The sequence below is a fragment of the Tenrec ecaudatus genome, chromosome 16 (assembly GCF_050624435.1).
Source record: "Tenrec ecaudatus isolate mTenEca1 chromosome 16, mTenEca1.hap1, whole genome shotgun sequence".
Classification (NCBI taxonomy): domain Eukaryota; kingdom Metazoa; phylum Chordata; class Mammalia; order Afrosoricida; family Tenrecidae; genus Tenrec; species Tenrec ecaudatus.
In genome coordinates, this window is record NC_134545.1 from 87,923,381 (window position 1) to 87,946,844 (window position 23,464).

The 23,464-nt window shown below is 43.0% G+C and overlaps 2 protein-coding genes and 1 non-coding gene across 6 annotated transcripts; 2 read left to right on the forward strand and 1 right to left on the reverse strand.

Moving 5' to 3' along the window:
- Positions 1-456: 456 nt before the first annotated feature.
- Positions 457-590, forward strand: LOC142430084 (small nucleolar RNA SNORA9). The gene has a single exon (XR_012780559.1). It is a non-coding gene; the product is annotated as a small nucleolar RNA SNORA9 (small nucleolar RNA).
- A 1,129-nt stretch (positions 591-1,719) lies between these two features.
- On the forward strand, positions 1,720-17,709 carry TAF5 (TATA-box binding protein associated factor 5). The gene is made up of 11 exons (XM_075534729.1): positions 1,720-2,281; positions 4,244-4,481; positions 7,130-7,445; positions 9,048-9,211; positions 9,297-9,432; positions 11,957-12,077; positions 12,939-13,068; positions 13,856-14,020; positions 15,058-15,235; positions 15,433-15,610; positions 16,352-17,709. The coding sequence occupies exons 1-11, from the start codon at positions 1,720-1,722 to the stop codon at positions 16,567-16,569; spliced, it is 2,406 nt and encodes an 801-aa protein (XP_075390844.1). The 3' UTR covers positions 16,570-17,709.
- Positions 17,371-23,462, reverse strand: ATP5MK (ATP synthase membrane subunit k). 4 transcript variants are annotated; one of them, XM_075534730.1, is made up of 5 exons: positions 23,330-23,462; positions 22,673-22,764; positions 19,830-19,925; positions 19,656-19,748; positions 17,371-17,463 (listed from the first exon to the last, which is right to left on the reverse strand). In XM_075534730.1, the coding sequence occupies exons 3-4, from the start codon at positions 19,914-19,916 to the stop codon at positions 19,659-19,661; spliced, it is 177 nt and encodes a 58-aa protein (XP_075390845.1). In that variant the 5' UTR covers positions 19,917-19,925; positions 22,673-22,764; positions 23,330-23,462; the 3' UTR covers positions 17,371-17,463; positions 19,656-19,658. The 4 variants fall into 4 exon arrangements, with proteins under 4 accessions (XP_075390845.1, XP_075390846.1, XP_075390847.1 ...); XM_075534731.1 differs by having other exon boundaries at positions 23,325-23,448; XM_075534732.1 differs by lacking the exon at positions 22,673-22,764 and having other exon boundaries at positions 23,330-23,461.
- Positions 23,463-23,464: the final 2 nt, after the last annotated feature.

A 23,464-nucleotide genomic window follows, 5' to 3' on the forward strand; every position in this document is an offset into this window, starting at 1 on the left:
ACACATTAACTTATTTAAGCCTCACAATTCTGGGACATAAGTATTGTCATCATTATTTCTATTTTAGAAAGCAGGCAATTGAGAGATGGAGAGTTAAGTAAATTGCTCCAGGTCATTCAGCTAGTGAGTGGTACCCATAGAGTCAAACACAGCTAGCAAGGTCTCAAAATCTGAGATCTGAACAAGTGTGCTTGGTGACCCCCAGGTTGCAGGCTCGCTTTCCTCTTCTGTACCTATTCCAGAGTTGTGCGGCCCAAATTAGGTCAAACATACAGCAAGGGTTTGTACCTTACGGTGTGCCTGCAAAAAGGTGTGTTATAATTTTTGAAAAGGGGCATGCTATTTTAAGTATAAAATTAAAAGTTATTTGTAATAACGAGTAACATCACAGCACGGATACAGAATGCACCTGTACACATTTCACAAAATCCAGGTACTTAAAAACTTATTTTTTTCTTGCAAGTCTCCAGCGTGCCTGGGTTTGGAGTAACCCTGTGCATTCCTTCAGTGCTTGCAAGAGCAGCTTTGAAGTGGTTTGAGGCCTTGCTCTACAATATCTACAGAGCAAGGTTATAGAAATTCAGACATTCAGGAAAAGGGAGGGGGGGAGAAAAAAAACTTATTTTTTTCTTAAAATCTTTTAACATGAAAGATAACATTTGCTGTGATGTTCACAAATCTTAAACAGCTTGATTAATTCTTTTCTTTTTGCTTGATTAATTTCTACAAAAATAAAAATGGCTACAAAATTAAAAAAAAATTCAAGTAGCCACCGCCGTGACCAAATTATAAAACATAACTAGTATATCTCAGACACCTCCCTCTGGCAAATGACATATACTTTGTTTTTCTTTGAAAAAAATTATTTAATTTTATTATTTTAAAAACATTTTATACCACACACTCACTCATTCACTACACACCACTCATTCACTCACTCACTTGCCACTCATTCACTTAACACTCAATAATTTACCACTCACCCACTTACCACTCACTCACTCACCACTCAATCAACATTCATTCACTCACTCACTCTCACTCACTCACTCACCACTCACTCACTCAAAATTGACTCACTCACAACTAACTCACTCACTCACTACTCAATCAACACTCATTCACTCACCACTCACTCACTTATAATTCACTCACCACTCAACCACTCAATTTTTTTAATTAAAAAGGTTTTTTGAAAAAAAATTTTTTATTAGGGACTCATACAACTCCCATCACAATCCATACATACATCAATTGTGTAAAGCACATCTGTACATTCTTTGCCCTCATCATTTTCGACATGTACTTTTGACCAAAAGACCTGGATTGAAATTTTAATACTTTCTCTTCAGGGGTGACTTGTGCAAGTCACTCAAACTCTGGGGCTCGCTTGATTGAACCACCTGTAATGTGAGAAAAATAGTACTTTCAAGATGGTTCCATGAAAAGAGGCTCGTACAACGTTTCTCGCAGAACCTCGATGTAGCTGGTTTGCATCAAAGGGTAACTACTATCGGAAAACGTAACAGGCGGTGGCCAGTTCACACTTCCTGCCTTCCTTTTCCCTTTTGAAAGTTGCTCTACGCTCCAACGCCTTTTTTCTCGCTCCGCCTCCTGCCGTAAAGTAGCACCCACAGCTGTCGTGAAATACTCCATCCCCGCCCTCCATGTGGCGAAAACGCAGTCACGCTTGACGGCGCGAACTGGCTCAGCCGCAAGATGGCGGCGCTGGCGGAGGAGCAGGCGGAGGTGGCGGTCAAGCTAGAGCCGGAGGGACCGCCGACGCTGCTACCTCCGCAGGCGGGGGACGGCGCTGGCGAGGGGGGCGGCGGCGCTACCAACAACGGCCCCAACGGTGGCGGCGGGGACGTGGCGGCGGCGGCGGCGGTGGCCGGCGGGGATGGTGGGACCCCGAAGCCCGCGGTGGCTGTCTCCGCCGCTGCTCCGGCGGGGGCGGCCCCGGTGCCCGCCGCAGCTCCCGAGGCCAGTGCTCCTCAGGACCGACAGACTCTGCTGGCTGTGCTGCAGTTCCTACGGCAAAGTAACCTCCGTGAGGCCGAGGAGGCGCTGCGCCGCGAGGCTCGGCTGCTGGAGGAGGCAGTGGCGGGCTCTGGAGCCCCAGGAGAAGCGGACGTTACGGGGGCCGAGGCAGCCAGCGCGCTTCTCAGCCGGGTCACCGCGTCGGCCCCCGGCCCGGCAGCCCCCGACCCTCAGGGGGCCGGCGCGTCGGGGGCCGGCGTCGTCTCGGGCTCAGCCTCGGGTCCCGCGGCTCCGGGGAAAGGTGAGCCGCCGAGTTCCCGGGAAGCAGGGCCGGCGCGGAGGAGCCAGCCGGGAAGCAGGGGCTGGCAGGCCTGCACCTCTGCGGGCTTGTTTTGAATTTCCTGGGCCCGCCTCTAGGGCCACACGCCCGCCCCTTTCTCTCGTGCGCCGGCTGCGCAGTCAAACCCTCGCTCGAGCTGAGCTGTCAGTTTCGGCGAGAGGCTGCCGAGGGCTGTGTGGGCTCGGAGGGCGCAGGGCGGCGCTGGGGCCATCGGCTCCGCACCCCTCTCGTCTGCGCGGGCTCTTGAGCCCAGCAGGTCTGCATCAACCCGAACAGCACGGGTGCAGTTCCGGACTTTTACAAGGACTTAACATCACCCCCTCCCCCCTTTAATTCTCACAGTTCCATGGTGAGGTCAACGCTGCCTTTATGTTAGAGAGGAGGAGAAAGATTGAGGAAAGGTCAGAGGACTTGCTTGGGACCAGCCAGGCAGTGAGGGGACATAATGTGTAGGCAGTGTTTCTCAAAATGATGGGCTCAGAGCCACCACCGCAAACCTCTTGTGGATGCTGGTGAAAGTGGAAATTGCTGGGCATTTACTGCTTCAGGCTTTAATGAGTTCGATCTGGAGGTGAAGTCTGAGCGCTGGCGATTGACGGAGTGCTGCCCAAGTTAGATCCATTTGTTCAGGAACAGCAGTTGGACAGATCTAGATAAGATTCTATCTCTGCTGCTTTCGTGTGATCCTGATGTCAGATCCTACTCCTCCTAACTTCAGGGTCGTCGTCCCCCCCACCCCCCGTGTGAAGATCAAATAAACAACAGGACTTCAACATTTTATGGAAAATGGAATTTTAAGATTACTGAATTTTTTGTCACACCCCCCCTTAGCATTGATAGGCTTTCTTATGCCTTGGTTGCCAGCCCTGGCACCTGAACCTCCCGGTAACTCTGGTCACAAAGTCCATGCAGCCAGTCTCATAGACAGGAGAAGGTCTCAGAGGTGATCCTGTGCCACGTAGTCTTTATCAAGTCAAGCCATCAGTCCTCTGCAGCACTGCCAGTAGGCATGAATACACACCAGTGTATGCACAGGTAGAAATGTGTCGAAATGTGTTCGCGACAGATCTTTTCTGGACAGTGTGAATTAAAAATTTTGTTCATAAACTACAAGATAGAGCTCCCCAGAAACTTGGCCATTTTTTAGATTGTACCTGAGAAACTGATAACATAATAAGCCATGAGAGTAACCAACAATACATACGCATTTGTGCATATCAACAACATAACAGAGAACATAGTAGTGTTGTAATTGAAATCTAAAGACATTCCCAACCACCAAATTCTGATTAGATTGACAGATGTATCATTATTTGGTGTTGCTCTGTCAGGAGATTTAACTTTAAAAATTCTACCAGTTGGGTTTCCTGCTTTGAAATGGCAAGTATTGACATGGGTTTAAACGTATAAGTTTTGAGTTACATACCTTTAGAGGAAGACATGGTCCTTCACCTTAGAACAAGTGACATGTACACATAGGGTAACACAGGGTAGACTGTGTTACAGGAAAGTTATAAAAGTCATCCGGCAGCACAGTGAGCTGATAATGTTACTCCAGGGCATGGCTGGTTTTGTGATGGTGAGCCGTGGCAACCTTGGGAGAAGATTAACATAGTTGTTTGGTTTGTCTGTCATATCTTTGGTAAAATCTGTCATGAAAATAAGATAGCAAAAAAAAAATAGGTGAGTGGTTTGAAAAAGACCTAGATGAGGAAAAAGACCTAGATGAGGCTTTGGCTGGAGTGAATGAAATGGGAAAGGTCTCATTAAAAGACCATGTGATTATTTTGGGTGGAAGAAAGATTGAGAGGCAAGACAAACATCTGAGCGTCAAGTCCCCTCTGAACCTTAGTAAAATAGCCCTCGCCACATGGGGCTTAGCATGTCGTTTTCCTGAGCGTTGCTGTACCTTTTTTTAAACAGTTGGCAGTGTTGCCGTGGATGACCAGCCAGATGTCAGTGCTGTGCTCTCAGCTTACACCCAGCAAGGAGACCCTGCCCTGTACGAGGAGTACTACAGCGGCCTGAAGCACTTCATCGAATGCTCTCTGGACTGCCACCGAGCAGAGCTATCCCAGCTCTTCTACCCTTTGTTTGTGCATATGTACTTGGAGCTAGTCTACAATCAACATGAAAGTGAAGCAAAGGCATTCTTTGAGAAGTACGTGGATTTGTAAAACTCTCCAACTAATACGTATCTGTATGCAATTTCGAGCATGTGTCCGTAACCACATAACTGTAAGATCACAACTCAGAAGGTACTTGGTGCCAAGGGAACCTGAAATGGGGAGTTGGATCTAATAGGAGAGGTCAGGGCAGGCTCCCCAGAGGAAGGGATGTTTAAGTGAGAGCTGATGACCGAGCAAGAGATAGCCAGAAGAAGGGAGAGGGAAAGCATGTGTCAAGCTCAGTGGCAGGAGGGAAGAGGATGATAGGTACAGACACAGAAACCATGCCAGAGAGGGTGTGGTTCATCATAAAGCTGGGGAATCGATTAGGCTCTTGGGCCACATTGAGGCTGTTTGTTTATCGAAAGAGCAGTTGGAAATATTAGGTAGGATTAGACTTGTTGGAGAGTGACTGGGGACCCAAACAATAGTGGTTTAAAGAAGATAAAAGTTATTTTTTCTCTCATAAAAGTGGGCAGCATAAAACTGATTTGGTGGGCTCTTGATTATCTGGGACCTAGATTCCTTCGCTCATTCTGTCATTCTCATCCGTAGCTTTCATTAGCATTCTCGACCACTGGGAGGGCACACAGGCTTTCTGGAATCGAGCACGATTCTTTATTTTCAGTGCCACCAAATCAGGTGGCCACACAAACATACACGGGAAGTGTAAGAAGTGTGGTCTTTATAAGCATGGGACCACTAACCTCAAGGTAGTGGTTCAAACCCACCAGCCATTCCTTGGTGGGGGCTAGTGGGGAGGGGAGAGGGTGTCTGCTCGTGTGAACATTTACAAAGCCTCAGAGACCTTACGGAGAGTTGCAATGAATCAAAATGTTCTTGAAGGCGGCAGTGGGCTTGGTTTTGGTTGCTGTGTGCCTAGGTAATGTTCAGGAGGTCTTATTGTTAAGGAGCCCTGGTGGTGTGTGTAGTGGGTTAAGCGTTAGATTGCCAACTGCAAGATTCCTTTTTCAAACTCGCCAGCTGTTCTGTGAGAGAAAGATTAGATTTTCTGCTCCTGTAAAGATTGGCAGCTTTGCAAACCCTATGGGGCAGTTCTTGACCCTGAACAGTCATCAGGGGCTGGAATGGACTTAATGGAGCAGCTTTATTTTGTTATTATGGAGGAAGAAATAAGTAAGTAAATAAGATTATTTGTGGATAATGAACTAACAAGTCATTGAAAGACTTGCAGTTTGAAAATATTTTTCTGCTGTTTAGAAAATTAATGGTAGGGGCCCAGAGTGACTACAGGTTGATGAGTTTTAGAGGCCGTTGTGATGGTTCTCAGCTGCAGTCGGTAGTCTTCTTTCCACTGTGGGTTATATGAAAATGTGCGGAGCTCTTTCAGATGGTCATGATGACCAGAGAGGAAGGGCGCTGGCGCGCGTCTTAGGGATACTGAATGTTCTAATACAGGCTGCAGTTCCGTTTAGCAAAGAATTCTCTACTTCAAATGCCAGTCACACCCATTAAAAACAGTGTGCTAGGGTGTGATGGGGAAGTGAAGAGAAATATATACTGAGAGGTGAGATACGAAGTAGAGACTTAATGATAGATTAGATGTGAGGGGTGAGGGATTGAGGCTCTAGGTACCCCTAGCTCTCAGGCTCTCCCAGCTATTCAAGAGTGCCTTTCACTGAGGTAGAAAACACTAGAAGAGGATCCAGTTTGTCAGCTCATGGAATGATGTTGACTCAGATTATGCCTCATTTAACAGATGTTCAGTAGATAGGTGGATGATAATGGAAAATTCTTGACCTTAGAAGAGAGGTAAGGATTGTAGCCAAGTGTAATATTCAACAGTGAAAGATGGATGAGACTGCTTACAGGAAGAGTGTGAAGCAAGCCAGTAAAGGGACTGGGTGTGCGCCAGAGGTCCTCCAACATTTAATGACCACGTAGGAGAGAGATGAAAGGAGAGGCCAGAGAAGTAGGGAGAAAATCACGAGAATTATGAATGTCAGTGAGTGTTTACAAAGGATAAGTACTTCACAGAGACCTCTTCAGTATAAGCAGTCGAGCCAGAAGCCAGGATTTGTGAGATCGCATTAGCTGGTGATGGTAATAGAGGTCAGATTGTGAGACTCCTTGCTTCCATGCCATTGCTCTTTTCTCTGCCATGAAAGTATGTGAAGCGAATGGCAAATAGATCAAGGTGTGTGGGCCGCGGGGGGGGGGGGGCCTGTGGGGAGGGAGAAGACAAAGACTGATGTTAGAAATTCTACAATGGAAGTTCATTTTTCTTACATTTTCTTATCTATTTTTGAAATTGTTTTAAAATTTCTATAATACTTATGAAAAGATTGTGAATTTTGAAAAACCAAAATTTAGTAAAGCAAGAGTTTAATATTTTCAGATGACTGCTAATGGTAGTATTCAAATGAAAAACCCTACCAATCATCTTTGTAATATATTGAGATCCCTCTCTTGAAATATTGGATACATTTCCTTAGAGATATAAATAATAAATAAGGATGTCTTTAGAAACAGAATTGGAATCATTTTGAATAAGTTACTTTAAGACTCGAGTATTCAGGTGACTTCTTTGAAAAAATTCTAGATGGTTTATAAAAATGTGGGGGAGATGTGGATCCCTTAATGATTATATTGACAAAAGACTTTAAAATCACTGAAACAGGTTCCATGGAGATCAGGAATGTTATTACCAGGACGACCTACGAGTCTTGTCTAGTCTTACCAAAAAGGAACACATGAAAGGGAATGAGACCATGTTGGACTTTCGAACAAGTAAATTTGTTCTGCGGATTTCCCGGGACTCGTACCAACTCTTAAAGAGGCATCTTCAGGAGAAACAGAACAACCAGATCTGGAACATCGTTCAGGAGCACCTCTACATCGACATCTTTGATGGGATGCCACGTAGTAAGCAACAGATAGACGCCATGGTGGGAAGTTTGGCAGGAGAGGCTAAACGAGAGGCCAACAAATCAAAGGTATGGGAATAAACCTTCAGAACTCTATGATGCAGGTTATGACAAATTATAGCATTTCCAGCTATGAATTTTGCACATTTCTTTTTTCTTCCTGTAGCTAGTTTGGGGATGATTTTGCTGGATAATTATGGTGGCAAGATTAATTTCCTGTTTCATTTAGCAGAGGCCTGACACAGTGACAGTGTCCCTCCCTGCCCCTCCCCCACAGAGCCACGTCCCACGGAAGAGCTTCTGGGGTTGCCATAGGGGCACCACAATGCCATCACTGGTCCGGCTCCTCCTAGGCCTCTGCTCCCTCTCTTTCAAATATGACTGTCTTCTCTGTGTGCACAAGCTAGTGTTCCAGCTCCAGCATTGTGTGCACATGTACTTCGTGAAGGAAGAATGGCTCTGTTGAAACTCCCTTTTTATCAGGAAAATAGTGGTTTTCCCTAAAATTATTTTTTTAAAATATATTTTAAATTTTTATTTATAATAATTTTATTAGGGAACAACTCTTATCACAATCCATACATACATCAATTGTGTAAAGCACATTTGTACATTCATTGCTCTCATCATTCTCAAAACATTTGCTCTCCACTTAAGCCCCTGGCATCAGCTCCTCATTTTTTCTCCTCCCTCCCTGCTCCCGCCTCCCTCATGAGCCCTTGATAATTTACAAATTATTATTTTGTCATATCTTGCCCTGTCTGACATCTTCCTTTATCCACTTTTCTGTTGTCTGTTCCCCAGGGAGGAGGTCACATGTAGATCTTTGTATAGTCAGTTCCCCTTTCCAACCCACCCTTCCTTTACCCTCCCAATATTGCCACTCACACCCCTGGTTCTGAAGGGATCATCAGCCCTGGATTCCCTGTGTTTCCATTTCCTATCTGTACCAGTGTACATCCTCTGGTCTAGCCAGACTTGTAAGGTGGAATTGGGATCATGATAGTGGGGGTGGGAGGAAAGGAAGCATGTAGGAACTAGAGGAAAGTTGTATTTTTCATTGTTGCTACATCACATCTTGACTGGGTCATCTCCTCCCTGGGACCCTTCTGTAAGGGTCCACAAATGGGCTTTGGGTCTCCACCCTGCACTCAGCCCCTCATTCACTATGATAAGATTTTTTGTTTTGATGATGCCTGATACCTGTTGCCTTCAACACCTCGTGATCACACAGGTGGTGTGCTTCTTTTATGTGGGCTTTGTTGCTTCTGAGCTAGATGGCCGCTTGTTTACCTTCAAGCCTTTAAGACCCCAGACGCTGTATCTTTTTATAGCCGGGCACCATCAGCTTTCTTCACCACATTTGCTTATGAACACATTTGTCTTTAGTCATCTTATCATGGAGGTGAGCACACAATGATAAGATTTTTTGTTCTATATAGTATATTTCTGTGTATATCTGTTGGTCAGAACTATGTGGCCATTTCTAGAGAGCCTGTGATTTAATTGAGGACCCTGCTGCTCCAGCAGGTTCAGGGCTCGGTTAGCAAGGGAAAAGGGGGAGGGAGAATGGCAACTGGATAGGCAAGGGAAGCATACCAAGGTGTATATACTAAGAAGTATGTATTAGTTAGCCAAAAATTAATTAAAATGTTGACTTTTGACTTGTAGGTCTTTTTTGGTTTATTAAAAGAACCAGAAATTGAGGTGCCCTTGGATGATGAGGATGAAGAAGGAGAAAATGAAGAAGGAAAACCTAAAAAGAAAAAGCCTAAAAAAGATAGTATTGGGTCCAAAAGCAAAAAACAAGACCCCAATGCTCCACCTCAAAACAGGTGAGGGAAAAAGCTCAAGAACTTGGGTGGGGCTTCAAGTTGTCAATATGCAAAGGAGAATTTCCAGCGTTTTTATCTTTCACAGAATTCCTCTTCCTGAGTTGAAAGATTCCGATAAGTTGGACAAGATCATGACTATGAAAGAAACCACCAAGCGAGTCCGCCTTGGCCCCGACTGCCTCCCCTCTATCTGCTTTTACACATTCCTTAACGCTTTCCAGGTCGGTGAAGTAGCGGGCGGTTTCCACCCGGGGAGTCACGTAAAATGGCGATTTACTGATTTATTATTAAAAGAAATTCAGTGTGTTAACTGATAGGTACTTTTAAAATTTAAATTCTCAATGCAAACATAAATACAGCATTTAGGAAAAGAGATGCTTGAATGCTGCTCAGAAGGACTGAAGGCAACGTCTACGAGATCTTTAGGTACTTGCAGATACCTGAATCTATTTATACTTGACCGTTGTTCCACTGAACAAAATTCTGCTAGCTGTTGAGAAATCGGAAACTGTGATTCATCCCTAATGTACTTGGTTTAAGTACTTATGTAAACATTAGTAATTTTTAAATTAAGAATTATACAAAAAAATAATTTGACATGTCCATATAGACTTTTTATAATAGGCTACTGAGGATATGTTTAGCAAAGTGCAAAAATTTGGAGGGAAAGGGGAATAAATGATGACATTCTCCAAATGAGTGATTTCAGATAGTGGGTTTTTAACTGAAAAAAATCATAACATGAATCCCAAGTGGTTTCTCTCTCTCTGTTTTCTTCAATTTTTCATCGTGAGTTAGCCGAGTGTTTACAGAGCAGGTCATCATTTTTGTATTGAACAACTTACCAAATTCCTCCCACGGGCTTACCCTGTTCCCATCATTTTTGCCCGTCTTTCTCTTGTCTGCTTGTAGCTTCTCCTTCACTCACAGTGAGGCCCGTCTCCACTCCATCCTGGGACTTCGCCTCCTTCATTTCCCTCCAGCCTGTGTGTGCGTGTGTGTGCGTGTGTGTGTATGGTGAACTTTTACACAGCAGGTTTGCTTCCCATTCACTCGTATGAATGGCCATGTGAGGGTTTTAACTGTCTCTTGTTTTTTCATCAGTGAAATTGACCAACCTCCAATAATTTCTACTCAGTTATTCAGTGCCATTGGGTATCTTCTCCATAAAGTATAAACATTCTTATGATTTCAGTTTAGTGATTCTGTAAACTAGTTTCCCTGCCCTTTTATCTTCCTCTTTTTGTTTTTAAGGTAATTACTGACTATTTGGTCTCATGGATGATTTCTTTTTATTTACTTAAGTTTATTAAATACTTTTATTGGGGGCTCTTACATCTCTTTTCACAATCCATACATTTATGCATTGTCAAGCACATTTGTGTACATATGTTGCCATCATTTTCAAAGCCTTTTCTTTGTACTTGAGCCCTTGATATCAGCTCCTCATTTTCCTCTGCCTTCCCTCCCTCACGAACCCTTCATAAGTTATAGATTATTATTTTCATATCTTACATTGTCCTCTGTCACCCTTCACCCACTTTTCTGTTGTTTATCCCCCTGGGAAGGGAATTATATGTTGATCCTTGTGATTGATTCCCTCTTTCTCCCCACACCTTCCCCTTATCTTCCTGGTATCTTTATTCTCATTGTTGGTCCAGAGGGGTTTATCTGTCCTGGATCCCCTGTGTTGAAGGCTCTTATCTGTAGCTGTGTACATGTTCTGGTCTAGTCTGAGTTGTAAGGTAGACTTGAAGTCCTGATAGTGGGGGGTGGGGAGAGGAAGCATTAAAGAACTAGAGGAAAGTTGTATGTTTCATCTGTGCTATACTGCACCCTGACTGGCTTGTCTCTTCCTTATGGCCCTTCTTCTGTAAGGGATGTCCAATTGTCTTCAGATGGGCTTTGGGTCTCCACTCCACGTGTCCCCCCATTTCCCCTGCCCCATTTACATTGGTATGATTTTGTTCTGGGTCTTAAATGGGATACCTGATCCCATTGACACATCATGATCACACAGGCTGGTGTGCTTCTTCCATGTGGGCTTTGTTGCTTCTCCGCTAGATGGCCGCTTATTTATTTTCAAGCCTTTAATACCCCAGATGCTGTATCTTTTGATAGCTGGGCACCATGAGCTTTCTTCACCATATTTGCTTATGCATCCATTTTGTCTTCAGTGAACATGTCGGGAAGGTGAGCATCACAGAATGCTGGGTTATTAGAACAAAGTGTTCTTGTGTTGAGGGAGTACTTTAGTCGAGGCCCAGTGCCCATCTGCTATCTTAATTCTTAACATATAGATATAAGTACATAAATCTGTTTCCCTGTCATTATTTTAAAATACATTTACATATGTACATGCCGATATTTAAATCTCTATAAATGTCGTTTGCTTCCTAGTTCTTTTCTCTATTTCCTTTTACTTCCCTCTTGTCCCACCATTATGTTTGGCCTTCATTCGGGTTTAGTAATTCCTCACTGTTACATTGCCCTTGATTAAGCCCCACTAGGCTGGCTGGTTTCTTATAGGAGCGCCGTACTTGTGGACCATATTCTTTATTTTTGTGACCCGCTTTGTTATTTAGCTAAAAGATAACAGGGAATAGAGCCAGCCAATAGTCATGGGGTCATATGCTCATAAGAAAAAGAACAGGTAGTCAACATGTTCAACATGTAGTCTGTACACTGACTGCCATGTTTATCTTCAAACAGTGCTGTTTATTATAAACTGTTTTCCATCTGCAGGGCCTCACTGCAGTGGATGTCACTGATGACTCCAGTCTGATTGCTGGAGGTTTTGCAGATTCAACTGTCAGAGTGTGGTCTGTGACACCCAAAAAGCTCCGCAGTGTAAAGCAAGCCACAGGTAACCGAGACGACCTGTGAGGACAGACACCACATACATACTTCTCTACCATTTTCACCGGTTCGATTTCCATAGGATACACACAGAGCTTGAAGTCTTGGCCAAAACTCAGCTCATTTCCAGATGCTAACCTCCTTCCCAGGGAAAGTACCCTGAACTGACAGGGACTTGGGTGCTTGACCAGCCTAATTTCTATGACCCTCAGTGCCCTTATTTATAGAATGAGGTGGGTAGGGTAGAAAATTTTTTAAAGTTAAAAACCTAACATTTTGTGATTGAGAATTTCCAAAAATCTTTAAACAGCGAGAGTGCATTCTATATTTAGCCATTAAAAAAGAGGTAAAAAGAGGGAGGCGGCATGAAGGAGTTTAAGAAGGAGGAACATGTTCTGAAGTGGATTGTTGTAGCAGTTTACTACCCTGCTGGATGTGATCGCACTATGTCTGGATTAGCGCCTAATAAAATGGTTAAAAAAAGTTAGCTGTGAAAAAAAAGTTAAATGTGGGCTATATGCAAATGAATAGCTTAAAAATCTGATAAGTGCAGGACTTCATTTTACATAATTTCTTGCTAGCTGCATTATTTAAATAAGACATCTTAAAAGAATTTTAGTATTTTAATCTTTGTGAAATAGGGGTATCATTGGCAAACATGATTTCAGTCCTAATTAAAAACTGATTAGCTGTGTCTATTAACTGCTCTGAACTTGAAGTTTCCTATACATACAACTAGGATACGATCACTTCATTTGGAAGCATTGAGAACTTTTCAAATGCTAGCTCTTTCCCTGAGCAGTGATGTGAGTGCTAAACTGCTTTGATGAATGTGCCTTTAACATTCAGTATTTCTGGACCATTTTAGATCTTAGCCTCATAGACAAAGAATCGGATGATGTCTTAGAAAGAATCATGGATGAGAAAACAGCCAGTGAGCTGAAGATTCTGTATGGTCACAGTGGGCCTGTCTATGGAGCCAGCTTCAGTCCGGATAGGTAAAATTCAAACATTAAAGATTCAATACTGCTTCCATATATTGAGATTCTATGAAAGTAAAATACTGGAGACATTATGCAAATACTGGGGAGAGATCTGCTAAAAAAATCTCACAGTTGCCTGTCACACGGCATCTTTTAGAATCTTGCAGTTTGCTAATATATCTTGGGTAACTGGTATACTGAATGGCAGCTTCACTATATACCTCAATTGATGATAGAATCAAGGTATACAACAACTTCAGGGTTGACAGGCTTAAAAAAATTCTTGAGTTTTACATTACTACACCGTTTCTCATAATCCAAGGCGTGCATTTCCTTCTACGCAGTTCTGGGGTGCCGCGGGTTAGACATTGGACTGCTAGTGTCAAACATAGCAGCCTCTCTTGGGGAGAAAGATGAGGCTGTCCGCTCATGTAAAGATTTAGTCTGGGGACTGTGTAGGGTAGCTGTGAGGTTTGGGCTTTGATGGCAGTGGGTTTTGGGGCTTGGTGCATTTTCCTCTAGTAGACCCCACTTTTCACAATCCAAACTCAGGCAGTAGGTACTCAGGTGAACATCGTCAATGGTAGTTGATTTGATTGGTATTTTCAACTCAGTGTATTTTTTGTTCATATAACAAATTAGGAATATTTTCAACTCTTGCTCTATACTATGAATTCCAGGTGTATACTAAATGTGAGGTGTAGCGTGTAAAGCCTTTTTAATGTAGTCAGATATGTGGAGCAAGTGGGCAGGTGACCAGATGTTATTTTGGGATTCAAATGTATCCATCACCTTTTCCTAGGAACTACCTGCTTTCCTCTTCAGAAGACGGCACCGTTCGATTGTGGAGCCTTCAGACGTTCACCTGCTTGGTGGGCTATAAAGGACACAACTACCCTGTATGGGACACACAGTTTTCTCCCCATGGATACTATTTTGTGTCAGGGGGTCACGACCGAGTAGCTCGGTAAGAATACTGCAGTCTTTTCAGTCTCTTCAACGAACAGTGTTTTTTCTTTGGGAATTGCATGAGCCAAACTCCTTTTCATTTCTGTTATTTAGGGACCAACTTTTTGAGATACGTAAGCAAGGATATTGATTTCCTGATTTTCTTCTGTCCCAAGTTACTCTGCATTTAGAAGCCGCCCCGTATTGGAAAATGAATTGGGACAGGACTATTACATCTGAAATTATGTCTACACCACAAGTCTTGCCTTTCTGTCTTGTTAGTTTACTACCATGCCTCCCCTACCTTCCATGTTTAACCATGTCTTTTTCTACCACCAAGCCTTTGTTTCTTTTATATATTTTCTAAATAATTTAGGTTAAGGTACATCAGATTAGAAATGAATTATGTGGTGGCTAAAACTGAAGGGAGATTATGTCCTATTTTAGTTTTAAGGAGCTGTGGTGCCATGGCCGCTAAGTACTCAGTTGCTAATGGAAAGATGGGCCGTTTGAGCTCACCAGCAGGTACACAGGAGGAAGCTGTGTGCCAATCTGCTTCTGTGAAGCTAGAGCTTTAGAAACCCTAAGGGGACAGTTCTACACTGTTCTGTAGGGTCATTATGCATTAGAATTAATGGAAATAGTTTACTTACGGTTTAGCAAGGAGTTGGGGGGTGAGGTGGGGCAAGGTTCATATAAACTGAAACCCAATGCTAACTAGTCAATTCCTACTTAAAGTGACCCCTTTCAGGGCTTCTGAAATGGTAAATTTTTATAGGAGCCTCGTCTTTCTCTGAGACCTGCTGTTGGGTTCAAACCAGTGACCTTGAGGTTAGCACTTACCTAACACTGGCACCAGGGTTTGTGTAGGGCATTCAAAATTAATTTAAAAAAAAATCTTTTTAACCAGACCAACTCCAAAAAAGTTTCAATTACTCATCTTCCCCTCAATTAGTGAACCAACACTTGACATAGATACTGCCATATTTATTTTAGGATCTATCCTAAGTTACTAATTATCATCTTTTGTGTTCAACTTTTCAACTTCTGAAAAAGGCTCTGGGCTACAGACCACTACCAGCCTTTAAGGATATTTGCTGGACATCTTGCTGATGTAAATTGTACCAGATTCCATCCAAACTCTAATTATGTTGCTACGGGTTCTGCAGACCGAACAGTGCGGCTGTGGGATGTCCTGAATGGGAACTGTGTAAGGATCTTCACTGGACACAAGGTGATTTTCACCCTCTTTATTACCCTTGCACACAAAATGCCTTCAAGATCAACTACGTTACCAAGCATTTAGAAGATATCCAAATCACCAATTCTTTTTTTTGCTCCACCCCTACCCCAATTCTGTCTTTTATATATGTATATATATATATATATTCAGCACTATATTTATCATTTCCGTTGACTTCTCTTTTCTAGGGACCAATTCATTCCTTGGCATTTTCTCCCAATGGGAGATTCCTGGCTACAGGAGCAACCGATGGCAGAGTACTCCTGTGGGATATTGGACATGGCTTAATGGTTGGAGAATTAAAAGGCCACACAGATACAGTCTGTTCACTTAGGTTTAGTAGAGATGGTGAAATTTTAGCATCAGGTAAATGACTAGAGATGGCTTTGTGGTAATGATATGCTGAAAGGCAACATTGGGTATTGAACTCTAAATGTGCCGTTGGCTGATGTTAAGACTTGTCTTATTGTTTTAGGAGCCCTGGTGGCATAGTGGTTGAGTGTAGGGCTGCAACCGCAAGATTAGCAGTTCAAAACCAAAAGCGCCTCTTTGAGAAAAATAAGTTTTTTTTACTCCCTTGAAGAGTTAATCTCTGAAACGCATAGGGACAGTTCTGCCCTGCCCTATAGGGTCGCTATGAGTTGGCATCAGCTCCATGGCAGAATTTAAACTACATAGGATTGCAGAGTTGATGTAGACTTGTTAGCAGGGTTTTGGCTTATTTGGGCTTTAAGCTCTAGTGGCACAGAGGCACATCCTTGGCTACTACTGGAAAGGTGCTTGGTTTAAGGCCACCAGTGTTGCCACGAGAGAAAGCTGTGGCTGTCTGCTTCTGTAAAGATTTTAGTGTCTTGGGAAGTATGGGACAGCTCTACTGTCTTGTAGTCAATATGCATTAGAATGGGCGGTGACTGGCTATTTTAGCTTCAGTTAACACCCTACAAGTAAGCTGACTTCTTGGCTTTCATCTATTTGAAATAGTCCTTTAGGAGAGTTGTTGAGGTTCTTACCAAATATGTACAGCAAATACATAAAGGGTAACCGATAAGATGTTCATGTCCAAATGTGATGAATGCTACTCAATGAATGTTCTTGGCTGCTCCTTAGGTTCAATGGATAACACAGTCCGGTTGTGGGACGCTATCAAAGCATTTGAAGATTTAGAGACTGATGACTTTACTACAGCCACTGGGCACATAAACTTACCTGAGAACTCACAGGAGTTATTGCTGGGAACATACCTGACCAAATCAACACCAGTTGTACACCTCCATTTTACTCGAAGAAACTTGGTTCTAGCTGCAGGAGCTTATAGTCCACAATAAACCATCGGTACTCAAGACCTTTTGGAAGCTACTGTTTGAAAAAGGAGACTGAAAGCAAATACCTCAGTGATTTAATATTTAAGCTACAAAGAATGTTTTGTCTATATGGATCTGGAAGTATGCTGCTTGGAACATCTGAACAGGACGGTTCCACATTTCTATAGCAACCACCTTTAACTAATTTCCGTTAGCTGAATGGGAGGTATTATGTTCATGGAGGAGACATTTATGGTGCTTTGGATTGTGTGGAAACTATGCATATTCTGTTCAAATGCTACTTTAATTTATTATTTCTGGAGAGAGAAAAAAAAATTCATCCAGCTTCAAAAGAATTCAAACAGTATAATTAATACCACCTTAAATTGTGGCTGAAGGATTCTATGAACGTAATGTTTCTGCTGTAAAGGCCGTTAAGGCACGGCCCTCAAGTGTGATGTAGACCCACCAACACTTTCCCTTGGCCCACGGCTAGCAGACGTATGTGACTGGGTAGGGTAGACTACGTTCTTTCCCAAGAGCTGGTGAAGTACAACCACTGACTGACACCTGCAGTTACACCTGTTGGTACCGAGTGCTGAAACACTCTAAACCAGGTTTTCATGTTCTACTTCAGCTAACAGAGAATAGACAGCCTAGTACACTTGAAGTCAGACAGACATTTCAGTTGCTTACCTCTAGGACTGAGCCTTGCTTTGGTAAACTTAAAAAAAAAAATAGACCAAGTCACTGCCAGTTTTTTGCCTTTGTTTCATTTTGTACAGTTTTTATATTTTTGATATCTTGTAAATAAAAACAACCAGCTTTTCCAGGTTCATAATTTATTGTACAAACTGAGTATCACATGATGAGTTGACATTCACTTCTCCAGGCATGAGAACTTAGCAGCTGAGAATCCTGTAAAAACAAACACAGTGGTTTAGACAAAAATGTATTCAACATTAGTAAGCCATTTGATAATTATGATAGGGCTGCCCATGAGTCCTCTGAAATTAACTGTAATACTCGTGAAAGTAATTAATACAAGTTAGCCTGTTGTTCGACCTTTAAAAAATAGTGACCAATGCAGTATGCAATACTGGAAGGCTAGTAGGTGTTCTATTTTTTTTTAAAGATCATTTTATTGGGGGCTCTTACAACAATCCAGACATCATGAATTGTATCAAGCATAGGTTGTCACCATTTCTAAACATTTACATTCTATTTGAACCCTTGGTATCAGCTTATGTGCACTACTATTAATAAGAGCAACAAGTATGAAACTTTTTTAATACCTGAGATATAATTTCTCCATTTTTTTTTTTGCAATGGAATATGGCTACCTTCTAAGAGGGCGCATCTAATATGGAAAATTGGGCAAAACAGTACCTGATTGTCAGGCACATATCATGGGCCACTGCATTCTGGGATATGCAGATGTCCCATGGCAACCAGCTGTAGGAATGGGAAGCTTTTAGCAGAGGACGAATGCCCGTCTGGAGGAGATCTACATCAGATTAGTTCTGGGTGGGGCTCCGCCACATCACTTACTGCCGACATGACTCCCTAAGGGTGAGCGAGGGGTTCCGGGAGTAAGCGGGGGAGAGGTGGGAACAAAACCCCTGGAGAGTTAAAAGGACTACATAAAATTTGCAACTAGGAAACAAGCACACACAAAAAGCACCTGGTATGTGTGGGTGGCTAATAGCTAACAGGCATTTTGTAAAGAACTTAAGTCGCCAAGGAAGGCCTGTTAAACGGGAAAAAATTGGAACAGCAAGAAAAATACATATGGGAAAAATATATTTTACCAAGAAACTAAGAGTTACACGCCATTTTTACTCATCCAATTAGCAACAAAGAAATAGGCATTACTTCACATTGGTGGGAACAAGAGATTGCCTTTTAAACAGATGTACCATCCTTTGGGAAAGCATTTTAACAACAAATCGGGTAATCAATACCTCAGAAGTGTTCATTTTAACTATAGATGTACTTCATCTGTGAAAGAGATCACATTCTCACGAATACTCATACTAAAAACAATAAACACACTTGTTATAAGAAAATTATAGACAGATTCAAAGCGGTTACTGTTCTATGTTAAAAGTTAAACCAAAAAAAAAAACAAACCAAATTGTGCACAAATGTTGGGCAGAGGGGCTTGGTCAGTATTTTTCTCAATATTGCTTTCATGTGACCTTTCCTACCATGGATAGGAGCCCTGGTGTGGGATACACATAACACTGCCAACCACAGGGCCATCAGCTCCTCCAAGGGAGGGAAAGGGGGCTTTCGATTCCTATAAGGATTGATAGTGGGGCACCATGTGAGCAGATCTCCTCTGTCCTACAGGGTTGCTATGAGGAAACAATAGCAACGAACTGAACTTTGTCTCCATCATGGTCTTACAACTTCCACTAGATATGTACGTAAGTGGGACTATGCAAATAAGGTGCGTCTGGCCCATGAAGGCACTGGGTAGCTAGCTAACAATGCAAATAAAGTGCCATGCTGCTAGGCTTAAAAGAGAGCTAATCCTGTAGCAAAGGGAAGGCCTCATGACTATCAAGAAAGAGCTGGGAGTGGAGCATATCCTTTGGACCCAGAGTTCCTGTGTTGGGAACCTGGAACCAAGAGAATGGCAGTGGTGTGCCAAACCACGAAGTGTTAGAAATGAGTGCTCTTGGATGAGAGGCTTGCTAGCAGGGTGGGGACTTATTAATGGTGGTAAAGAACTTTGTTAACACTTTGCTGAGCTAGGCAGAGGTCAGGTCACCTAGAGGCTATCCTGAACCAAGACCTGTGTGCCAAGAAGTCTCTCCTGATCCTAACTCTTAATCAACTTTTCTGAAAACAAAACCCCGTAACTGCTTAGTGCTGTCTGGGAGTTCTGGTGTAGTAAATGCTCAGACCAAGCATAGGAAAAGAGTGCTGTGGGAGGAACGAATGGTTAGTGCCAGACTGGTAAAGTCAGGAGGCATGTCAGATCTCTTTCTATTTTTAGGAGAGGTCACCCCCACCCCACCCAAAACTATTTTTATTGTGGGTGGTTGGGTGGGAAAACTAAAAATGACTGTATTATGAATGCATAAGGATCCATTTCTTACCATTTACGATGCTTTCACAGCGGGAGTTTTTTTAGGTCTTAACTTGAAGTATAGGACCAGCAGAGCAATGCCCCCGTATGTGGCCAGCACACACTGAGAAGAGAAGGAATAGCAGATTAGTTACACCTATTAGGTCTTAAATATAAATACTTAAGAAGTATCATTAATACTTACATTCATTCTACCCGTGAGAGTGTAAGAGTTGAAATATTTTTTAATGCCAGTGAACTGGAATTGAGAATCGGCTTCTGGACCTGCCATGATTTCGATCTTTAAAAAAAGAAAGAAAGCAATACATTGGTTTGGACACAAATTATTCTGTGTTTTTCATTTTAAAACACTTGAAAAAGTCACTGCAAAGGAATATGGTGAACTTTATGTCGTTTTCATCCAACACAGCAGTAGCAAAGATGGAAGATGGATTCAATACAGCAACTTTTGGAAGACTGTATCTTGGTGGCTATTACATGAGCAGTCCAGAACACAGTCTAGAATGTAATCAAATCATTCAGCACAGGAAGAAGACACAACGGTCACTACTAAATCCACTCTATGACGCAACATAGTCTAATGTTTTCATTTCAGGTTCCGTATACATTGTGGGGCACTGTATATTTTAGGAATTAATCAGTTTCAACATTAATTAAAGCTTAAGTTGGCACTTATACTTCCTAGAAACAAAGGCAAATAAATTTTAATCATCTCAGGGAAGGGAAGGATCTTTTAAAATGTGGGGAAAGCAGATATTCCTAGTGTGTCAGCTGGCACAACCTCCCTGAAGTGCAACGTAGCTAAATCTATCCAGTAATACAATGAACACACTCATCTAGCGAGTCTGTCTTCAGGAATTTCCCTTGTGATAAAATATTACAACATAGAAACTTGTTTTGCTGTTCAAGGACAGTCACTGAAATACTACTTACACGGTATTTTAAAGAAAACAAAGAAAACAAACATGGAAAAACACTAAAAGTTCATTAAAGAGGAGGGACAAATTAGAGGAAATATAAGGTGGGCAGCTCTTTATAGGAAGATGTCTCTATTGTCCAATAGAAATCACATTTCTCAGCTTTACAGAATTTATCAATGGCTCTGCCACAAATCTGTCTTGGAAGAAGTAAAGCCAGAATGTTCTTTAGAAATGAGGAGGCCAAGTTACTTCAGACATGTTATCAGGAGGGATCAGTCCCCAGAGAAAGATCTAACGTGGAGTCAGCGAGGGTTGTGACTATGGTACAGGAACAGGCAGCTTCATTCTGGTGTACACGAGGTCACTTTAAGTTGGAACCAATTTCACAACACGTGACACAGTTCACTGCTGGTTTTTGAATTTGAGGTGTAGCAATCTATTTAATAAACTAAGTGACTATGAGACAAAATGGAGTTTGAAAACCACTAAAGTAATAGAAACAGGACCAAATACTTATTTGTAATTATATTTTTAAAAACTGGAAGACCTTTTAAGAGTGGTCATTTCGATATCTACGCACTTTTTTACAAAGGCGTATATTTTCATTTGTAATAAAAAATAGCAAAGATCTATTTAGAAGTCATCAGAACATTAGAAAACTCACAAGTATGACCACCTATCTACGACAACCAACACCATGCCGAGTCAACTGGCAACATAGACAAGCTGGCCGAGGTTGGCAGGCAGTGGCAGAGACTCAGATGGCTCTTGATGAAATGGAAGAGGGAGAGATTTATGAGGGTGCTGTGGAAACTAGCACTGCCCCGCAGTTTAATCACTTAATTGTATTGATGTCCACAGAACTGGCCATGATAATTTGAGCTCAATGGCCTTAGTTATCTAGAAGAAATCCAAATTTCCTTGGACCCCTTTATATTGAGAGGCTGTGGTCAGGTCACCCCAAGTGGGAAAATCTCCATAGAAAGAAATCTTTACAATGTTATCTTTTTTTTTGTTCTTTTTTTTATTTTTTTAAATTAAAAAATTTTTTTTTTGTATTTTACAATGTACCTTTTATATTCCTAGCTTACAAAACTTCCTACCCTCCCTCTGTTCATCTTCAGGATACATTTTTTGGTTTATGGCATGAAGTAGACTTCCAGAAGAAAAGGGCTCTGTTAAATTATTCATGGACAGCTCCATTGTGTCCAATTCAAGCAATACTAGGGTGCTTTAAATGCCCTCTTGATATAAATGGGAAGAATGATGGTGACAGTCTCTAAATTATGACTGAAGGGAGGGGCAGAGTATAAAAACTGAAATTATGCCAGGTTTTAAGGAAGGAATGCTTTTGAGATGGAGTAAGGAGTTGGGGCACTTCTGATGAGGTCAACAATGGGCACAGAGCCCAGAAATAGGTCTGCATCCTTTAGCAAAGTGCAGGCTACTTTAAGACACCTTGTGTGTTAACAATTCAATTTGTGGAACTAAACCCAAATCAGGGGCTTGCATCAACCCTTCCAAGTTCAGTCATGGGTGAGCAGTGAAATCATAACAGACTCAAATGTGGGAAACACGGGTGTACTAGACTGGTAACCAGAATGGGAACATTTACAGGTGAATACTTGGCTAGAAACAATCTCCTTGCTAGAACATCAGGGCAGAATGTACATTGGATAAGCAACCGAATCTCTGGGTCTGCGGAGTGGGAAACAACAATGCCCAGCTCAAAGATGGCAGCCAACTCAGTTGCTTTTCCACAGTCCAGGCATAATCCAGTTTTCTGCATCAGGTTCCTAAAGGGGCCCAACCTCTTCCAAGTCTCTCATTCCAGGGCTCCAACTCTTGACTTTTCCTGCTTTGGTACAAAGACATAGTACCAAAGGAGACAATCACTGAAGACACTTATAATTGTGAATTAATACTGCTAAATGGCAGTGCAGGAGGAAGGGTCCGAGTACTGGGGGGAGGGGAGAAGGTAACAGCGGGTTGATGTCTAATTCTTTCATGCCTTTCTCCACCAGTGAAATGGATATTTCGGAAATGATCCCACATGAGAAGTTGCTCCTGCTTTTTCTGTTCAAGATTGCTGTTCTTGGCCACCTACCTGGAATGCTGCGATCACACCGGGGTCAGAGTCGCTAACGTACTAGAAGCAGCCTCTTGCGTTTCAAGCTGTTGACAGCGCTGTTCTGCTTCCTAGGAAGCAAAGGCTTTCTCGGTGATCGTACAGACTGAGATCTAACCTGCCTGCCGGGTGAACTCCAACCGCAGGGTCTGGCACCCCTTCTTTGCGCTTTTACAAAAGATGCGATTGCACAGCTCCAAGAGGCCTGGCTGATCAGAACTCTGGGCCGCTAAGAGGTAACCAAACAGCCCGGGCACACGGAGGAAGCGAGACTAATGCAGCCACATATGGGGTCAGAAGCTGAACCCTCGTCCAGTATGACGTCACTGATGACCTTGGAGGGCTCCCTTCGCGGCGGCCCTCATTTTCACCCACTGGAAAATGCACCCGAAGGCTCTTCGGGACTGTGGGAGCCCCCATCCGCCTCGCCCCTCCTCTTCTTAGCCACTGCCCTTCCCTTCGCAACCCGGCCCTCGTCGTCTCTAGGCCCTCTCCCGTGTTCCCTCCGTTCTCGGCTCCCCAACCGAAGGCCTCGAGGTGTTGCGGGACCAGGAATGGCCCGATCGCAGGCCGAGCCCGCAAAGCGGAGCGGAGACGCCAGGCCCGAGTGCGGATCCCTCTCCACACCCACCTTGCCAAAGCCGGTGTCCTTCAACGTCTGCAGCCACCACTCGGCTCGGCCGGAGGAAGTCGCCTGGGCCGCGCACCGTTCCACCGGTCTCGGGAATTCGGCCGCCTGCGTGGATTGGCTGCGGCTCGAAGTCCCGCCTT